Source organism: Macaca nemestrina, chromosome 4, assembly GCF_043159975.1.
Source record: "Macaca nemestrina isolate mMacNem1 chromosome 4, mMacNem.hap1, whole genome shotgun sequence".
Lineage (NCBI taxonomy): Eukaryota > Metazoa > Chordata > Mammalia > Primates > Cercopithecidae > Macaca > Macaca nemestrina.
The window spans coordinates 54085533-54104201 of record NC_092128.1 but is presented as its reverse complement, the minus strand read 5'-3'; the positions used below and the strand labels follow the sequence as shown (position 1 = coordinate 54104201).

Sequence of the window (18669 nt, the reverse complement as noted above, 5' to 3'; positions counted from 1 at the left end):
GAGGCAGGGCCAATCAACAAAGGATGTCAGAGCACAACTTAGGTGAGGAGGGAAGGGAGAGACATAGTGATGGCCACTGGTGACTCATACCATACAGGGAAATCAATCAACTAAGTCAACGCAATGAGGATGGGGAGAGCCCAGACTCTTCCTATCAGAGAAAGAAACCACAAAGACAGAAAGGGAGAAAACTGGGCTGAATATTCTGGTACTAGATGTATCAGATTAATAAACTCATGGATTTCAATACATATGTAAATATATAAATAAACATAAACATAAAGGAAGCAGGTGCATATGTGTGTGTTCCTAGCTCTGTACTGAGATCTGAAAGTGACAAGCCAAAAGTAATAAGCACACCTAATGCCCAGGTCTAGCTTTCTAAATATTACTGTTTAATTTCTTTTTTTTTTTTTTGAGACAGAGTCTTGCTCTGTTGCCCAGGCTGGAGTGCAGTGGGGCGGCCTCAGCTCACTGCAACCTCTGCCTCCCAGGTTCACGTCATTCTCCTGCCTCAGCCTCCCAAGTAGCTGGGACTACAGGGGCCCACCACAACGCCCGGCTAATTTTTTGTATTTTTAGTAGAGATGGGGTTTCACAGTGTTAGCCAGGATGGTCTTGATCTCCCGACCTCGTGATCCGCCCACCTTGGCCTCCCAAAGTGCTGGGATTACAGGCGTGAGCCACCGCGCCCGGCCTATTGTTTAATTTTTAAAAGAGCAGGATTCTCTGTGGAAAAAGTAGACTCCCGGGCTGGGATAGGAAAAATACAAGATGAACCTGGCATATCCTACTGTACTTGAAGGTAAATGATCAAAGGGCCAGGCACAGTGGCTCACACCAGTAATCCCAATACTTTGGGAGGCTGAGGCAGGAGAATCACTTGAGGTCAGGAGTTCAAGACCAGCCTGGTCAACATGGTGAAACTCCATCTCCACTAAAAATACAAAGGTTAACCAGGCGTGGTGGCATGAGCCTGTAGTCTCAGCTACTCAGGAGGCTGAGGCATGAGAATTGCTTGAACCCAGGAGGTGGAGGTTGCAGTGACACCGAGATCACACCGCTGCACTACAGCCTGGGCGACAGAGCAAGACTTCATCTCAAAACAAAACAAAAAAAGAAACGATCAAAGAATGATTGAGGCATTTCAAAAGGACACAGAACCAATCTGAAGGGGCTCCTAAGATCCAAATTTGGGATAATGTAAGCATCAAAACATATAAGGAGAGTAACTGATTATAACTCACTGAATAAAACAGAGATCCATGAATTAATCAGTCCATCTGAGACAGAAATCCAGCCCAGGGTGGGGGCAGGAACAGGGATAAATATTTGAATGGGTTATATATGTAGTCTCAAAGTAACTCTCAACAACATACTTATTACTAGGGGAAAAGAATAGCTGCCAGAGATATCTGGCAGACACAATCTTGATCAAGTGAAGGCAGCAACTCCAATGGAATAAATCAAACCTGTGTACCATCTGACAGGATTTAATGCAAAAAGACAGTATCACTATTGTGACATCCCAAATTGAGAAACATACAAAATAACTGGTCTACAATCTTAAAAAATGTCAAGGACATGAAAGCCAGGAAAACATTGAGGAACTGTTCCAAATTAAAAGAAATTACAGAAACAAGAAAACAAAATACGCGATTCTGCCACAGATTCATTACATGTAACGGACAACACTGGGCAACTGGCAGTACCTGATAAGCCCGAGGACTGAACAGTAGTGAAGTATCAGTGCTAAATGCCTGATCTTGATGGCTGTATTTTGATTTACAGAAGAATGTACTTGATTGTAGGTAAAAGGTACTAAAGTATTCAGGGATGATAAAACACCATATTAGTAATTTTACCTCAACCAGTCCTGGCAGAGGGTGAGGGGATTTATCTCTTTACCCGAGAACAAAAAAATGATAAGGCCACAGGTCTTATTCCAGACATTCCCAATCAATTCCTTGGACTCCCTGAATATGTATATGTCAGTAATCTTATACAAACTGTTGTGGAATATACCACAAAATTCATAGAAGGGCATCTGTCACATGTAATGCTAACTAAAGATACAAGTTACTTACCAAATTCCGGGGGCTGGCATGGGTATAAGGAGAGAACCTTACTATCTCTAATGACCTTACTGATGCTGACTTTAATACTCTATGAAATTTAGAGCTCAGTGAATGTTACCTAGAATCAGCCCTGGCTGTGGAATACTTTATTCTGAGCCCTTTATTTGGGGTTTGGATGTCTGCTGTGCTGGTTCCCAGAGATAGTAAGGGGATGAGAGTATTAGTTACATCTGCTGACCCACGTACTTAAGATCCAGATGAGTGAGACAGTTTTCATTACTGCTTGGTAGAGCCTATTTGCTGAGGGGAATAGCTCTTAAGGAATGGTTCTAGCCAGACCTTATCTCTACCAAAAAAAAACAAAAAACAAAAAAACTTTTAATTAACCAGGAGTGGTGACACATGCCTGCAGTTGCAGTTCCAACTTCTCAGGAGGCTGAGGTGGGAGGACTGCTCAAGCCCAGGACTCAGGAGGCCGAGATGGGAGGATTGCTCAGGCCCAGGAGGTTGAGGCTGCAGTGAGCTGTGATCATGCACTGCACTCCGGCCTGGGCAACAGAACAAGACTCTGTCTCAAAAAAAAGAAAAAACAAGAAAAGAAAAAAGAAGGCTTCCTGCAGACGAACCTAATGCTGGGCCTCAGCAGCAAAATCGAAGACAGTATAAGAAATACAGAATAAAGGGAGGATGGAAAACACCTTCTTGTTACCTTTCAAATTGGCTCTATCTTTTACTAGACTGCATAGACCTTTGGGGTCATAACCACTATTCAGACAAATGCTAAGTAAGATCCACTCTCTCTTTTCTAAGGAAAACACTGATTCTATGTGTAAGTATGTGCACCTATGAAAGAATCAGGTTAGAGTAGATTAGTTCCAATACTTTTGTAGCACAGTAACTTTCTCTTCCTCTTAGCAGGTAACTAAATGTACACTGTTCCTGAACCAACACACAAATGACCTACACCCACTAGATAAATGAATTATTAAGATATATAGACCCCAAAATTCATTAGTGCTTTATCTCCTGAACATATCTGCATTTTCTGCCATGTATTCTAATGCTATATAGAATCTGATTTACAGTTTTAAAAATCTGCAGCAAATAAATTCATCTCACCAACTGCTCAGGAGCTCCAAATTCCTGAAAACTAATGTCCAAATCAGTAAGTTAAATGACAAAGAAGCAGCTGAATAAATAGTCATTTCTCTTTCTCCTAGATTCTCAGAGTTGGGTCTACACAAAGCATGGTGTCTAGACCATATTGTTGTTAATATTCATCACACAACATGCTTGCCCTTCAGGAGTTTAACTCTTGGTCTTTACAAAGCATCAGTACAAGAACACTCCACTTGAATAGTTTCTATGTCTTCCGTGAAATCATAGCTGATAACATAACCCACTACATCATACAATGGCAGAACCCCACAGAATGTCTTTTTCGTTAAGTACAATGCCAGGAAAGAATCTTTCTCTGTAAACAAATGTGCATGCTTGCTTCCCACAGACAATGAATGCTATGTAATTCAATGCTACACAGAGAAAGGGAGAGTTTTCTTTTAGTCTTAGCAGTCAGAAAACAGAAAGTCAAATACAATACACAAGAGTTATAATCAGTTCCCCTCAAAAGCCTGGTGCACTTTTTCCTCTCTCTGTTCTTTTATTATTATTTTTTTTTTGTACTTTATTTTTTTGAGACAGGATCTGGTTCTGCCGCCCAGGCTGGACTGTAGCAGCACAACCTCAGCTCACTGAAACCTCTGCCTCCTAGGCTCAAGCGTTCCTCCCACCTCAGGCTCCCAAGTGCCTGGGACTACAGGCCTTTACCACCATGCCCAGTGCCTGGGACTACAGGCCTTTACCACCATGCCCAGCTAATTTTTTGCACTTTTTGTAGAGACAATGTCTCACCACGTTGCCCAGGCTGGTCTTCAACTCCTGAACTCAAGCGATCTGCCCCCACCGACTTGACCTCCCAAAGTGCTGGGATCACAGGCTTGAGGCATCGCCCTGGCCCAGTGCTCTTTTTAGATGGTTTATTATGTCCTCTAACTGTCCTGCTGTATACTATCTTTAATTCTAACAGATTTAAGTCCTTTTGAAAGTACCTAGAATATGTATGTGTAAATATATGTATTTTCTATCTCTTACAATTCTCTCTCATATCACTTAAATTTTCTGATATCAGTTTCTATACAATGGCCTAAGAATTTAAAATGATAATGACACAGGAGGCTAATTTAATGAAGACCAAGTAATTTGCATCACTACCTTGTTCCCTCGTCCATTCCCCCAACAAATTACCACATAGCCCAATGGGGAAGGCAAGCCCCACACCACCATGCTCGGCACGTCACCTTTGCAGTAGTCCGCAGGGTCCTCTTGTTCCTCATCATCTGATCCCAGGATCTCCTCCTCTGGCTCCGGGGGTGTGGGGTCTGGCAAAGGCGGCGGTGGTGGCGGTGGCGGTGGAGGAGGAGGAACTAAAGGAGCTTTCTGTTGAGGCTCCGGCCTGAAAGAGCAAAGAGAAAATTGCTATTTATTTACTTAGAAGTACATCTTGCAATATGGATGCATTTGAGCATTTCTTAATATGGGGGAAAAATAAAACTTGTCACATACTAAGAATAAGTGCCATTTAATGTCACTTCACCCATTTTAGTTGAATTCAAGTAGGTTTCAACATACAGGCCAGGCCAAAAAATAAAATCTGCCCTTATAAGCTAAGGAATTTTTTTTTTTTTTAAGTATCTTTTCATTTAGAGCTTCAAGAACTACGAATGTTGTGAAATTTCAGTGCTCCACTTAAGTCCTACCAATCTTGGGAAATTTAAGTGAAATGAAAGCATATTCCATGGTATACAGCCTTATTGATTAGAAAACATCACAAAGATTATAAAAAGACAGGTGCAAGCAGCACTCAACTTTTGAAAGCTTATTTCCTGTTATTTGAAAATCAGAATTCTTTTCCCATAGAAATAGGAGAAATGAGGTTAGGTTTCAGTAACTCATAAAAGCTGATTAATATACACTGTAGCTAAAATATACAAGATTGCCAGAAAGATTCTTGTACTTCTATAAGGCCTGTTAGAAGTTCTGAATGTATTCTGAAAGCGTGTGTGTGTGTGTGTGTGTGTGTGTGTCTGATTGATTGATTGATTGATTGACTGAGATTATTCCCTTTCAGGGCTCTATGAGGAGTATGGTTCATAATGGGATTCACTTACTATTTCTAACCATGCCCCAATGGGAGGAAATAGGACCCTACAGTCTCAACCTGGATGCCAGAAGCACTTCTCTCCCTTAAGCTATCCTACTAATAAAACGCCACTGAATGCGTGAGCTGAAGATGACGGCTGCTGTGGAAAGGTTGCTTCAAGGGTCAGTTGCCCAACATGTGAGTGCCATTCCTTGGGGCATTTCTGCCACTGCAGCCCTCAGGTCTACTGCATCTGGAAGAATGAGCTTGACAAAAATATTGTGGTCTGGTTCTGGTCAAGCAAAATTCTTTAGCACCAGTTCCTCATACCATGCAACTGCTGTCACCCAGCATGCGCCCTATTTTAAGGGTATAGCCGTTGTCAATGGAGAGTTCAAAGACCTAAGCCCTGGTTGTTGAGAGCAGGTGGAATCTCGGTGTTATTGCTAGATTTCCTTTTGGAACACTGTTGCTCTCTGCCCAGTGGAAGGCTGATTCTGGATCCTTTCTCTCCTCACTGTAGCACAGCCTGGGGCATACAGTCAAAGCTCACTCTTCAGCCCTGGAATGTTGAGAAGGTCAGGGTCACAGCAATACAAGTTCATCTGCAGCTGCCACTAACAGACAGGCCAAAGGAGCTGCCTCAACCACTGCCTCTTTTTTTTGAGACGGAGTCTTGCTCTGTCACCCCGGCTGGAGTACAGTGGCGCAATCTCGGCTCACTGCAAGCTCTGCCTCCTGGGTTCACGCCATTCTCCTGCCTCAGCGTCCCAACTAGCTGGGACTACAGACACCTGCCACCATGCCCAGCTAATTTTTTGTATTTTTAGTAGAGACAAGGTTTCACCATGTTAGCCAGGATGGTCTCGATCTCCCGATCTCATGATCTGCCGGCCTTGGCCTCCCAAAGTGCTGGGATTACAGGCGTGAGCCACCGCGCCTGGCCGCCAACGACTGCCTCTTCTAAACTGGGCCTCTAAATCCTTGCCCAATCTGAGAGCCCCCAACACAACCACTAATGTACACGGCTTGCCAACAAAAAAACCCACATGGCCACAACTGAAGGAAGGAGTAGGAATAGAAGACAGCAGAAATACCCGACATTATGAGGAAGGGGTGGGGATCACACACAATAAGTCAACTTAAAGGTGAATAATCAAAGGTATGACTATCTTTAGCAGGACAACTAAAGAATATTTATAAGCTGAAAATGTATTGACTGCTGCTTTCTGAAATTTATAAAGACTCAACAGTTACAGTTCCGTGAGTAACAGACATCAGGATTGTGGCGGTGATAACACTCCGAGTTAACCATTCTCTTCCAAGAGTCCTGAAAGAGAATAATACTCATTCATTCTCTCTCTCTCCCTCTCTCTCTCACACACACACCACTTCCAGAATACATTCAAAACTTCCAACAGGCCTCACAGAAGTACAAGAATCTTTCTGGAAGCCACGTAAATGCTCATTTCTTTTTAACATATGTGCCCTCGCTGAAAGTAGAATGGTCCCAGGCAAAAGAGATTTCTAAAGGAGGAGAGGCAGGCAAGGAACTTCAGTAGTTTGCCACTTCCCCAGCGGGAGGAAAAGGTTTGAGATGACGTCCAAAAGAAGCACAACCCACTCCTTCAGGGGTGTGGGCAGAATCAATTTGTCTGACACATTTCCTCAATCAGAAATACTTTGAAAGCTAGCTGTTTCTTCCTAACTCAGAAACTTTATATAAAAAATGAGTGCATTCTCTGAATTAACACACACACACACACACAGAGAGAGAGAGAGAGAGAGAGAGAGAGAGAGAGAGAGAGAGAGAGTTTGCTGTAGAAACTACTTGAAGACAAGACAAGAAATGATGGCTCTTGTTCTGCCACTGCAGGGCACTACTGTGCTTGGCACAATGGATTCTTGGACTGGATAATTCACTGCTGTGGGGCTGTTGTGCGCACTGTGGGATGCTTTTCACCATCGCTGGCCTCCAGCCACTATATGTCAGTAGAACACAGCCCTCCACCCCACCCCACCACCCAGCTGTGGCCATCAAAAATGTGTCTAGACAATGACACATGTGTGTGTGTGTTGGGGGAGGAGGGGAGACATGCCCATTGAGAACCACTGCACTAGTAGCATTTTCTATACATGGCTTTACCTCAATAGAGTAGACTGCAGTATGGAGAAGAGATTCTAATTTTCACGGACCATTTTCTCTCAATTGAGAGGTTCCAGCACCTTCATTATAATGTCTCTCTCACTTATTCTTTACCAACTTGCTGAGATGCCCACATGGCTCAGACCCTCAAAAGTCTCAGACCCTGCAGTCTAAGTGTGTAGGCACTTCTCATTCCTCCAGTGAGGGCCACACTGAATAGGCAGACACAAAGCTTCTCAAAAGCCAGCTCTACCGAATGAAAAGTGGCAACCTTAAGTATAGAGGAGGTTTAGTAATGCTGATTAATAGTTCAACTGGTTGTCATATCAAAACATCTAGAACTGTGCTGCCCAATACAGTAGCCACCAGCCACATTGGGATATCGCGCACATGAAGTAGTTAGTTCAAACTGAGATGTACTAGAAGTATAAAATACATATTAGATTCCCAAGACTCAGTAACCAAAAAAGTAAAAATATTTTATTAATAATTTTCTACTTGCTAAATATTAAAATGTTTTATACGTGAATATTTCTAGTGGATGGTACAACTCTAGGCCTTTCAGATCCAACCTGTACTGAGGGGCATTTCAGCCTCACATTGAGTGACGATTATCTGTTCTACGACTTCTAATGACCTACTTCGTACTAATTATCACCAATTCTCAAATCACTCAGTTCATCATAGAAAGCCTCGGTTCAATGGAACCGCCAATTCTTTTTCATCCCTCCATCCTTGTTACTGTCTACCACATAGGAAAACCCAGGTAAACTTCTCCTAGGGCAGAAACAGAGAAGTGAAAGCCAAGCCATATTGTCTTAGGGCTGGATTCTTTTATTTTCATTTTGAGACAGGGTCTTGCTCTGTTGCCCAGGGTGGAGTGCAGTAGTGCATTCACGGCTCACTGCAACCTTGAACTCCTGGGCTCAAACGATCCTCCCGCCTCAGCCTGGTGGGTAGCTTGGACTACAGGTGTGTGCCACTGTGCCTGGCCAAGGCTGGCTTCTTTAAAGTGGTTTCTGATGGCTTCTAGAGTACTGCAAAGCCTGGTTAAATTGCAACACTGTAAAAGACCAAGACACGACGGGTTATCTCACCAAATACATACTCATTAAATCTATCAACAGATTTAAAAAAAAGCAACTTTCATCAATCCTAATGAAAGCCATCAGGAAGCTATTTCACATAGAAATTATTAGAAGTATATAAGCAGCAATGGCAGAGGAAATGATCATAAATATTTTCAACAAGAATACCAAAATAACTAAATGATAAAAGAATAGTCTTTTCAACAGTGGTACTGCAACAAATAGACACTCATATGCAAAATAAATAAAATTAGACTTCTCTCACACACACAGACTTTATATGAAAGAGCTAAAACTATAAAACTCTCAGGAAAAAACATAGGAGTAAATCTTCACAACCTTAGGTTAGGCAATGCTTCTTAAATATGACACTAAAAGCATAAGCAATCCAAGAAAAATCAAATTAGACTTCAAAATTTTAAACTTTTGTACTTCAAAGGGCACCATCAAGAAAATTTAAAGGTCACAGAATGGAGGGAAGTACTTGCAAATCATAAGTGATAAGTGACTTGTGTCTAGAATATATAAAGAACTTTTCTGACTCAACAAGACACGCCAATTTAAAAATGGATAAAAAGGATTGGAAAGACATTTCTCCAAAGAGGATATACAAACAACCAATAAATACATGAAAAGATGCTCAACATCGTTATTAATCAGAGAAACGGAAATCAAAACCACAATCTGATACCACTTCATACCAACTAGAATGGTTATTAAAAAAGGTCAGATAATTAGTGTTTTAAGGAAGGATGAAGAAGTAGGGCTCTTCAAACACTGTTGGTGGGAAGAGTAATATGGCATAGCCATGTTGGAAAACAGTCTGCTGGTTCCTCAAAAGTTTAAATATGAAATTACCAAATAACCCAACACTTCCACTCCCAAGTATATACCCAAGAGAAATGAAAGCATATGTCCAGCAAAATCTCATCCAGAGTGTTCAAAGAAGTATTATTATTTTTAACAAGAAGCAGAAAGAACCCAAACGTCCCCCAACTAATAAATAAAATGGGGCATATCATTACAAGGGAATGTTATTCAGTAATAAAGAGAAAAGAAGTACTGATAATATGCTACAACATGGATGGATCCTCCAAAACTTTATGCTGGGTGAGAGATGTCAGTCAGAAAAGACCACAGGTTGTATGACTTTCCATTTTCCATCAAATGTCTAGAACAGATAAATGTAGGGTAAATTAGTGGATGCTTATGTCGAGGGTTGGGGGAAATGGAGAATATAGGAGGAAAATGGGGACTGACTGCTAGTAGATATGGGATATCCGTTAGGAGGGATGAAAATCTCCTAATGTGGTGATGGTTGTACAATTCTGTGAACACAATAAACAACACTGAAACATATATGTTAGATAAGCAAACTGTATGTTATGTGAATTATACTTCAAAAAGCTATTGTTAAAAAATAAAAGAAGCCAGGCGTGGTGGTGCACACCTGTAGTCCCAGCCAGTTGGGACACTGAGGCAGGAGGACTGCTTGAGCCCAGGAGTTTGGGGTCAGCCTGGGCAACACAGCAAGACCTCATGTCTACAAAAATAACAATATATTTTTAAACAATAAAAGAAAACCCCAATACAGCTATAGATATTTTAAATATCCAACATTATACCATTATAAAATGTATGACTTCAAGATAGTTAGAAATATCTATGTGGAGATTTAAGCAATCAATATGCATAGTCTCTTTTACCATAAGCTCAGCTACATTCAGAGTGAAAGTTAATCTGTAATTCTTTAAAAAGGAGACTGAGATTCTATCTAAGGTCCAAAGTTTAAACAAGGTACTAATTTAAGAACATGTTTTCATGTACTATAAGAAATATAAAGAAATATACCACTTTAGGCTGGGTGCAGTGGCCCCCACCTGTGATCCCAGCACTTTGGGGAGGCCACAGCAGGTGGGTTTATCAGTTGAGCCCAGGAGTCTGAGACCAGCCTGGGCAACCTGGCAATACCCTGTCTCCACAAAAACTACGAAAATGAGCTGGGCGTGGTGGCACACATCTGTAGTCCCGGCTACTAAGGAGGCTAATGTGAGAGGATTGCTTGAGCATGGGAGTCTGCAATGAGCTGAGATCACAGCACTGCACTCCAACCTGCATGAGAGAGTGAGACCCTGTCTCAGAAAAGAAACAACAAAATAGAAAAGGAAAAAGGAAAGGAAAGGGGAAAGGGAAGAGAAGGGAAAAGGAAAAAGGAAAGATGAAAGGGAAAGGGAAAAGGGTAAAGGGTAAAGGGAAAAGCAGGGAGGAGGAAGGGGAAGGGAGGGGGAAGGGGAAGGAAGGGGGAAGGGGGAAAGGGAAGGGATGGGGAAGGGGGAAGGGATGGGGAAAGGGGAAGGGGGAATGGAGGGGGAAAGGGGAAGGGGGAATGGAGGGAGAAGGGGGAAGGGGGAAGGGGGAAGGGGGAAGGGGGAGGGGAGGGGAGGGGAGGGGAGGGGAGGGAAGGGAAGGGAAGGGAAGGGAAGAAAGAAAGAAAAAAGAAAAAGAGAAAGGAAAAGAGCAAATCAAAGCAAAGCAAAAGAGAAAAAGGGGAGGGGAGAAAAAGAAAAATACAGCACTTCAGTGATGGGAATGAAATTAACTTAGAAAGCAAAATTCCACTAGCTACTTATATTTTTCACAAAGAACTATATTTATTTTTACACTACATAAAATACAAAAATTCTAATCATGACTCCAAATTTAAAATGTGGTTTAAAGAAACAAAAATATTTTTCTTTCAATATCATACTATAATACTAAAATTATCTTATCATGCTATGTACTTCATACTATATTCTGCATGTACACTTGCTCTGTCAGAAAAGGGAGGAAAAACTGAACAACCCAGGAAACTACAAGTCTCATCTGCTCTAAGTTGCCATGGCAACCAGATGAGAGTTCTGATTTCCTCTCAACTGCTACTGTGTATTTCTTTTCAGCAAAGAAAAAATAAACTCTACATTTAGTAGGAAAAATGTCCTCTCCTTCGCTATCAGCTTAGATAGCAACTGACACAACATAAGAAATACAGTTCAGTTAATCTTTAATCTTCAAACATAAAGAAAAGGAGCTCCAGATGAATTTCTTCAGGTAGTATTTTAGGGACATTCACATAAAGTCAAATTTCATTTTCTTTCCTCCCTATGTCGACTCTATATCTAAAATTTTTCTCTCTCCCTTTCTCCCTCCCTCCTTCTTCCTCTCTTGGTGATGACTGTCAGCTTGAGAAATACCCAACTTCTACTTAATAGCAGAATCACTCGATATAGGTTGAGTATTCCTCATTCAAAATGCTTAGGACTAGATATGTTTCGAACTTCAGATAATTTCATATATTCCTCTTTAATGAAAGGTCAAGTTCAAAAACTTTGTGTAAATCAAACCTAAATGTGCAATGACCCTCATCCATGTGAAATCTCCTGCTCCTCTTGAGTATGGGTAGATCTGTGAGTGTGAGATATTCCACCTGTTATCCAGTTACCTTACACTACATGCCAAAGGGAGATCACACTGGGTGGCCTGATCTAATCACACCAGTCCCTAAAAGCAGAGGGTTTTCTTTGGCTGGTCAAAGAAGGGGAAGCGGAGTGGCAGACTCCAGCTGACCTGCAAAAAAGCAGACATCATTTGTGAACTAGGGCCACACAGAGCAAGAAACTGCCAGTGGCCTCTAGGAGTGACGGTGCTTCCTGCCAACAGCTAGAATAGTAAGATAACAAAGACCTCAGTCCTACAAACTCAAGGAAATGAGTTCTGCCAACAACCAGGGAGCTGGAAAAGAACCCTGAAGCTCAGATGAGAACTGCAGATTTGGCCGATACCTTCGTTTCAGTTTAGTAAGAATCCAGTCACACTATGTTGCCCTGATTTCTGTGCTACAGAACTGTGAGTTAATAGGTGTTTTAAGCTGCTAAGTGTACAGTAATTTGTTACACAGCAAGTGAAAGTGAATACACTGCCAAGTTCCTCAAACTGTACTAGAGTAGACCATGGAGAATTATCAGACTCAAAAAGATCTGATTTTTTTTTTTTTTTTAAATAATTGAAATGGCCAGGGGACTTAAGCTGGGTAATCCAGAATGGGAGACAGTTCTCTTTGGGGAATAGTCAGGTAAAAGTATCTTATTCCCTGAATGAGTCCATTTTTGCATTGCTATAAGGAAATACCTGAAAGCGGGTAATTTATAAAGAATAGAGATTTAATTGGCTCACCGTTCTGCAGGCTATACAGAAGAATGATGCTGGTATCTACTAACCTTCTTGGAAGGCCTCAGGAAACTTACAGTCATAGTGGAAGGCAAAGGGGGTGCAGGTGCATCACATCGCCGGAGCAGAAACAACAGTGAGAGTGAGGGGGGAGGTGCTACACACTTTTAAAACAACCAGATCTCAGGAGAACTCACTGCCTATAATGAGAGCAGCATCAAAGGGGAAATCCATCCCCATGATCCAATCACCTCCCACCAGGCACCACCTCCAACATAGGGGATTACAATTCAACACTAGATTTGGGCGGGGACACATATCCAAACTATATCACTCCCCAAGACTTAATAGCAAACAATCATAATTCCAAGCCAAATACTGTTTTCTAGAACATCGAACACAGCCAACTAAAAGTTGGAGAGGATGTAAGTAAATTAGACCTGCTTCCCAGCTAATCTACATTTTAGAAAACAAAGGAGTTGGTGTTCTAAAGGTATTGCTGCCTGATCACCTCACTGAGTTCTGAGTTCGGGTTTTTATCATCTATTTCCTGGACTAACATTTCCTCACTAATTTCCCTGTTTCTTGCTTTTATCCTTCCCATTTCACACATCAATTCCATATATTCTTTGCAGAAAGCAAGCCTCTGGTCCTAAAACTGCATTTCAGCGCTACATAGTCTTATGTCACTAAAACTACTAATATTTTATAAAACATTTGTGGGATCTGGCAGAAAATATTACTACTGAAATGGAGAAAGACTGACAGAAAAGTTAAACCAATAAGTCCAAATGCATGTAAAATGACATCCACTGATTCTACAACTACCCAGAAGCATACAGATGCCCAGCACTGAGGGGTGTACAGTCTAGTGAGGAGGGGAGAAGTGCATGTAAACACACAAATGTAAACAACTGCTCCTGGTATCGCTATGGAAACAGAGATGGCAGTGGGCCAAGTTAGAGACATCTAGAGGTGATCTTATAGACTGGCCACAATGAGGCTGACTGCAGGAGGTCCAAGTCTCAGGGAACCACATCATCAAAAGTACAGAGGCCCAAACTAATCTGGTATGGCTGGAAATAGGAAAGAGATTAGGCATAGGAATAATCCACAATTCAAAAGAATAATCCACAATGCTAAGGAGGTTGGGCTCTATCTCTGAGTCAAGTAGTAGCCACTGAAATGCAACTACAGAAACAAGGATTACCTTTCTGCAAAAAACACATGAAATTAGAGTGTAGACTGGGTAGAAAGGATAAAAGCATGAAGAAAGAAAAGTCATGGGAAAATGCTGAAACTGTTAGTCCAAGACAGAGATGATAAAACTGGAACTCAGAACTCAGTACAATTGTTGCTCTGTATCCATGGGTTCCGCATCCATGGATTCAAACAACTGTGGATCCTAAATATGGGGTGATGGCTGCATGTGTACTGAACATGTACAGACCTTTTGTCATTATTCCATAAACAATTAGGTATTACAACTATTTGCATAGTATATACACTATTAGGTGATGGAATCTAGACATAACTGAAAGTATATAGGAGCATGTGCACAGGTGACATGCAAATACTAAACCATTTTATATCAGCATCCATGGATTCTGGTATCAGAATGGGATCCTGGAACCAATCCCCCACAAACACCTACGGACAACTCGAACTCATTTGCTAGAAGTGGATGCTTAACTCTTCATTTCTGGTCTGAAATACTGTACCATTCATTTGGATAGAGAATAGAGCAGGTGGATGAAGAAGTGAAGGGGTTTTACAGAAAAGTAACCAGTTCTAGTTCCTCTGAGTTTCACAGGCAAGTGGGATACCAAGCAGCACAGAATACAGCAGGGATTGCTTAATATATAAAATTTATAGATGAAAAGTAAAGGTTTGAGCTGCAAATTGAAGCAAAGGTGATTGAAACTGAAGCAAACTGAAGCATGACCATGCAGCTGGAAGCCAAAGCCTTTCCAAGCATGTAAGAGTGCTGGGGAGAAACTGGGGAATAAAACAGCCAAGGGCAGAGCCCAGTTCAAAGCCAAAGCACAAAGTTAAACAAGCCACCAACATTCTAATCTATAGTCAAGGGCCCCTACTATAATTGCCAATATAAGTTTATAAGTTTCAAAAACAGATTTTAGAGCACATACATATACAAAAGTAAGCCTACCTTTTACATTAGGATAAGATACACATATAAGAAGAACAAGCAAACTAAAGACCCATATGCTTTTCTATCTAAAAGCTATGTTTGTAGACAATCTGAAGCCAGCTAGGTGCAGAGTGAATAAACTGTCACAAAAAAGGAACTGTTTATAAAGACTATATTGGTGAAAGTTGCTATAACAACTAGTGATTATCTCATGTTATTCAGAAAATAATGTAAGATGTACCACTTTACACAAGCCTTCTGCAAACTTCCACAAGCTTTAGATCTAAAGGCATACACAATTACTAATATACAATGGATCAACAAAATTCAAAAGCAGTCAACTTTCTACCTTCTAAAGTAATTTAGAACACAGGAAATAAATGAAATCCTAAACCTGCATTACATAATATGGTAGCTAGAAGACAAATTAATTAAAATGGAATAAAATTAAAAATTCAGTCATCCTACTTCAAGCACTCAGTAATCACATATGGCTCGTTGCTACAGCACAGTATGGGCAGTGTAGATATAGAACATTTCTATCACCACAGAAAGTTATATTGGACAGCACTACTCTAGGCATTTTTTTTTTTAAGCACATGAGCCTCTTTCAGCATATCACTATTTTTAATAAGTAATAAGGTTAGCTGAAAGAGTTTGGAACATTTTTTACACAGATTATAAATACCTTACTGTAAGTTTTAAAATAAGCAGTAAAATGATAGGCAGTATATAACCATTTTAAATTTCACAGACGATTCCAATATCTGATACCCTGCAGCTCAGTAGTTCTCTTTAGTGGAATTTACCTTAGTGATACACACATTCTGTGGCAATGTCTGCAAACAGCAATACATTGGGATCTAAATGTCTATCAATAGGAAACTTGTTGGCCGGGCGCGGTGGCTCAAGCCTGTAATCCCAGCACTTTGGGAGGCCGAGGCGGGCGGATCACAAGGTCAGGAGATCGAGACCACAGTGAAACCCCGTCTCTACTAAAAATACAAAAAATTAGCCGGGCGCGGTGGCGGGCGCCTGTAGTCCCAGCTACTCAGGAGGCTGAGGCAGGAGAATGGCGGGAACCCGGGAGGCGGAGCTTGCAGTGAGCCGAGATCGCGCCACTGCACTCCAGCCTGGGCAACAGCGTGAGACTCCGTCTCAAAAAAAAAAAAAAAAAAAAAAAAATAGGAAACTTGTTAATAACATTATGATAAAATTATGGCACATCCATACAAAACTCTCAAAAAGGATCAGGCAAATGAAACAATTCTATTCACAATAGCATCAAAATAAATTTAACAAAAGAAGTTTAAAACATACTATGAAAACTACAGTCTCTTGTTGAAATTAAAGACCTAAATAAACAGAAGACATCCCATATTCATGGACTGGAGACTTAATACTGTTTGTCAATACGGGAAAATGCCCCCTACAGATTCAATGAAATCCCTATCAAAATCCCAGCTGGCTTCTTTGCTGAATTTGACAAGCCATTCCTAAAACTCATATGGAAATGCAAGGTCCCAGAATAGTCAAACAACCATGAAAAAGAAAAAAAACGGGAGGATTCACACTTTCCAATTTCAAAACTTACTACAAAGCTATAGTAATCAAGACAATGTCATACTGGCATAAGGACGAAGACCAATGGAATAGAAATGAGGGTCCAGAGATAAAACCTTGCATTTATAGTCAACTGATTTCCAACAAGGATGCCAAGACAATTCAATTGGGAAAGCATAGTCTGTTCAACAAATGCTGATGGAACAACTGAATATTCACATGCAAAAGAATAAAACTGAATTCTTACCTCCCACCGTACACAGAAACCAACTCATAATGGATCAAAGTACTAAATATAAGAGCTAAAATCATAAAACTGCTAGGAAAGAGACTCAACAATACTAGCCATCAGAAAAATGAAAAAATCAAAACCACAATGAGATACTACTTCACACCTACTAGGATGGCAATAATCAAAAAGACAGATAACAAGTGACGTCAGCGACGAACAAAACAGAGAACCCACAGGTACTGATGATGAAAATGGAAAATGGTACAGCCAGTTTGAAATAGTCTAGCAGTATCTCAGAAAGTAAAAAAAGGGTTATCATATGATGCAGCAATTCTACTCCTTGGTATATACTCTACAGAAATGAAAACATGTCCACACAAAAACGTGTACGTGAACACTCACAGCTGTACTTTCTTAACAGCCTAAAGGAGAAACCACCCAAACATCCACTAACTGATGAATGGATAAATCAAAATGTGGTATATCCAATACAATAGACTACTACTCAACAATAAAAAGAAATGAAGTACTGATAGATGCTATCAGTTTATAATACTTTAATGACTTGACAGCATTAAAGTATTATAAATCAAAGCCAGCCACCAAAGACCACATGTATGATTCAATTTGTATAAAATGATTACAATAGACAAATCTATAGAAACAGAAGGTAGATTAGTAACAGCGTAAGGCTGTGGGGGTAGAGAAAATAGGGGTGACTACTCAAGTGTATGAAGTTTTTTGGGAGGGTGATAAAATTGTTTCAAAATTAAGAGGGCTGGGTACAGCTGCACATGCTGATTGTCCCAGCTACTCTGCAGGTTGAGATGGGAGAATCGCATGAGCTCAGGAGTTCAAAGCTATAATATGCCACAATCACACCTGTAAATAGCCACTGTACTCCAGCCTGGGCAATAGAGCATGACCCCATCTCTACAAAAATAAAAAATTAAATTAGGTGGTTGATGGTTGCACAACTCTGAGTATACTGAAAAGCCACTGAATGGTATACTTTAAAAGGGTAATTACATGGTATGTAAATAATCTTTTAATAAAGTTGTTACACAAAAATTATTAAACAGTTCTACATGTATTAAGATGAAAGATATACACACTGATGAATAAAACAGTGCAGAGCACTATGTATGGTATGTATCATTTGTATGGCAGAGCACTATGTATGGTATGTATCACAGACATCCTAAGCACTGGATGGAGCAACAAGCCAATAACGGTTGTATCCAGGAAAAAGAAATCGGTGACTGGTGAGATGAAGGAAAGGAGGTAATTTTTTCAAGATTCTTATCATCCCCCAAAAATTCCTTTCAGGAGTTCAAGGCCAGCCTGGCCAATATTGTGAAAATTCATCTCTATCAAAAAAATACAAACATTAGCAGGGCATGGTGGCGCACGCCTGTGGTCCCAGCTACTCAGGAGGCTGAAGCAGGAGAATCACTTTAGCTCGGGAGGCAGAGGTTGGCAGTGAGCCGAAATCACACCACCATACTCCAGTCTGGGAAACACAGTGAAACCCTGTCTCAAAAAAAAAAAGAGAGAGAGAGAGACACAACAACAAAAAAATAAACTGTTACAGTAATGGAAAAGTTGCCACTAACCATTCTAGGGCTGGATAGTCAAGATACAAGTCGCAGTCCAAATGTACAGCTTTCTGGTAACAAGGCTCTAGGTTAGGCTGAATACCTGTTCCATCACTTACCAATCCATGAGAACTCAAGCCAGTGACCATTTCTCTAGGCTTTTAATGCACATTAGAGTGTTGTGAACATTAAAAAGATGACATAAATCCCCTGCCATGGTAACTGTGTACATGGTAGGCATTCAATAAAGGTTAATCCTCACCTCCCCACTCTTCTGGTATGTGGTGACAATAAAACTGTTTCCTCAGGGTTCCAGCTGTGACCAACAAATAGACCTTGATACATCACGTGCGATACTGCTACAGGCCTTTTGGCATTTCTGGAGTTCCTCCCATTCCTCTCTGTTC

General features: G+C 40.8%; 1 protein-coding gene and 1 long non-coding RNA gene across 18 annotated transcripts in view; both read right to left on the bottom strand.

Annotated features, from left to right (window-relative positions):
* The window catches only part of LOC105475333 (SRSF protein kinase 2), a 296256-nt gene that overhangs the window by 90642 nt on the left and 186945 nt on the right, over positions 1-18669 (bottom strand). For all 17 annotated transcript variants that reach the window (XM_011730501.3, XM_071094728.1, XM_011730505.3 and 14 more), the window contains one exon: positions 4436-4590. In XM_011730501.3, coding sequence (XP_011728803.1) covers positions 4436-4590 — 155 coding nt within the window. The remainder of the gene's footprint in view (positions 1-4435; positions 4591-18669) is intronic.
* LOC139362772 (uncharacterized) lies at positions 395-4429 on the bottom strand. The gene is made up of 2 exons (XR_011622063.1): positions 3935-4429; positions 395-3899 (listed from the first exon to the last, which is right to left on the bottom strand). It is a non-coding gene; the product is annotated as an uncharacterized lncRNA (long non-coding RNA).